The following is a 2,471-nucleotide window of genomic DNA, read 5'->3' on the forward strand; positions in this document are numbered from 1 at the left end:
GTGACCTACTTACGACAGAAACCCCAGATACCAACTTTCTTCCTTATCTCAGTTTACCTCCTTAACATTTAAACAAAAGACTGCGTTTATTGCACACATACTTTGAAAAGGAGTAAACACCATTTGATCTTATTGTGCATGTTGCTATGTCTTTGTTGAGCCAGTTAGACACATGAGCAGAAAAAATAGAAAGCATGACGGATTGAAACTAACTTGTGAAATGCCTGAGGACTGCTTCCATCATATTCTGTTTTAAAACATTACTACTTAGACAACGACGAAAGGTATCTCGATTTCTGACTTTCCGAATGTTGCAGCTCCATGGTAGACGTTAATTGTTAGTATTTGATTGTATTGATTCTTAAAATGCCCAGGTAGTTGCGATTTCGTATTTTTCCCCTTTGAAATTGATGTTTTTGTTTTACAGTATTATAACTTTAGATCCGTATTATCCAGAAAATCTACACCCTTGTCTAAATGTGTTTAACTTAAATACTGTTTTATCAGAATTTTAGCAGATAATTTGCAATGACCTGCAAAAAATGAATATTGTTGTTTCCAACACTCTTCTTTAGAATTGAGTAACGGATCCAGACACACAATCCAAGCCTTCAACGTTCGAAAGGAACTGAGTAGGACAAAGCGGGACGTGTGCATGTTTATCTATCGGGACAAACAAGTAGGTGGTACAAATAAAGTTCTTTGAGTTTTGTTGGATACAATGAAGTATCGACGCTACAAGGATTACAGAATGCGCTTGGAATCCTTCAAAGAATGGCCTCCACAATTAAAACAAAGACCCGCCGATTTAGCTGTTGCCGGATTCTACTATCTCGGTAGGTCTTGCATTGATTTACTTTCATTCCAATCTATTTATTTATTTATTTATTTGTTTATAAACAGTTGAATCGTTTGGTTTTGTGTTGGCCTCTATGTAATCAGTCTGACGCGATGAAAGGTTTTAAGATAGTCCAGATAGTTGTTACCTGATATACAATCCTTTAAGAGTATAACCTGTTAATACTGTAAAACATTTTACAGGTTCAGGCGACTGTGTATGTTGTTTCTTCTGCGGAGGATTGTTAAGAAGTTGGGAGGAGGAAGATGACCCTTGGAAGGAACATGCGCGGTGGTTCCCCTACTGTGATTTTCTTAAGCTGAATGCAAGAGATGTTAATGTGACAGGAATAATGCTAAGGTCAGAAACGATATTGGATACAGAACAACGACACCCTGATAGAGGGATACCTGGCAGTGCGTCGTCATTCATATCTGAAGCCGTACAGGTTGCCAGTAGAGACCCCATGGACTGTCCAGCAGCACAAAGGGTGATGTCCATTGGCTACCACTCAGGGATGATTGTGCAAGCAATACAGACTTTTACAAATAGAAAATGTAAGTTGTTAGATAAAAGTTAGGTCTGTGTCCATTTAGGATTGAAAAATAACTTTAGAGCAGCTCCAAGGTATGACTGAAAGTTTGGATGATTGACAGACAACAAAAGCAAACAATTGTAGTAACTAACGATATTTAAGACATCTTGAAAATAATAAAATATTCGCGTTTTTCATAAGATCCTAAAGACAAGTGAGCCCGATAATTTATGTCTTGATATAAAACTATTTCGTAATGGAATTTATTAAAACAATGTGGAAACAAAGAAGTCCAGACCATTTACACATACGTAAAATGATGCATCTAGAGCCCTGAAGCTAATCAAGTTAAAGCCTTATCCACGTTTTGTTTCAGTTCATTCCAACTTCTCAGCTACAGATCTTATGAATATTATATTCGAGAATGAAAATGCCGAAATAAAAGCGAAGAAAAAGCCAGATTTTCCCATCGTTGCAGCTGATACTCCTTATAGTCCTGGCATTATCAATGGCACCAACGAAGAGGAACAGAGTGGCAATATCAATGGCACCAACCGAGAGGAACAGAGTGGCAATATCAAGGGCACCAACCGAGAGGAACAGAGTGGCATTATCAATGGCACCAACCGAGAGGAACAGAGTGGCAATATCAAGGGCACCAACCGAGAGGAACAGAGTGGCAATATCAATGGCACTAACCGAGAGGAACAGAGTGCAATATCAATGTTACCAACCGAGAGGAACAGAGTGACAGTATCAATGTTACCAACCGAGAGGAACAGAGTGCAATATCAATGTTACCAACCGAGAGGAACAGAGTGACAATATCAATGTTACCAACCGAGAGGAACAGAGTGCAATATCAATGTTACCAACCGAGAGGAACAGAGTGACAATATCAATGTTACCAACCGAGAGGAACAGAGTGGCATTATCAATGGCACCAACCGAGAGGAACAGAGTGGCAATATCAATGGCACTAACCGAGAGGAACAGAGTGGCATTATCAATGGCACCAACCGAGAGGAACAGAGTGGCAATATCAAGGGCACCAACCGAGAGGAACAGAGTGGCAATATCAATGGCACTAACCGAGAG

The 2,471-nt window shown here is 39.5% G+C and overlaps 1 protein-coding gene across 1 annotated transcript; it reads left to right on the top strand.

Moving 5' to 3' along the window:
- Window positions 1-591: 591 nt before the first annotated feature.
- Window positions 592-1,472, top strand: LOC149773689 (baculoviral IAP repeat-containing protein 2-like). The gene is made up of 2 exons (XM_089946072.1): window positions 592-836; window positions 1,042-1,472. The coding sequence occupies exons 1-2, from the start codon at window positions 722-724 to the stop codon at window positions 1,416-1,418; spliced, it is 492 nt and encodes a 163-aa protein (XP_089802198.1). The 5' UTR covers window positions 592-721; the 3' UTR covers window positions 1,419-1,472.
- Window positions 1,473-2,471: the final 999 nt, after the last annotated feature.

Source organism: Sinohyriopsis cumingii, unplaced genomic scaffold, assembly GCF_028554795.1.
Source record: "Sinohyriopsis cumingii isolate HCF-2022 unplaced genomic scaffold, ASM2855479v2 utg000622l, whole genome shotgun sequence".
Lineage (NCBI taxonomy): Eukaryota > Metazoa > Mollusca > Bivalvia > Unionida > Unionidae > Sinohyriopsis > Sinohyriopsis cumingii.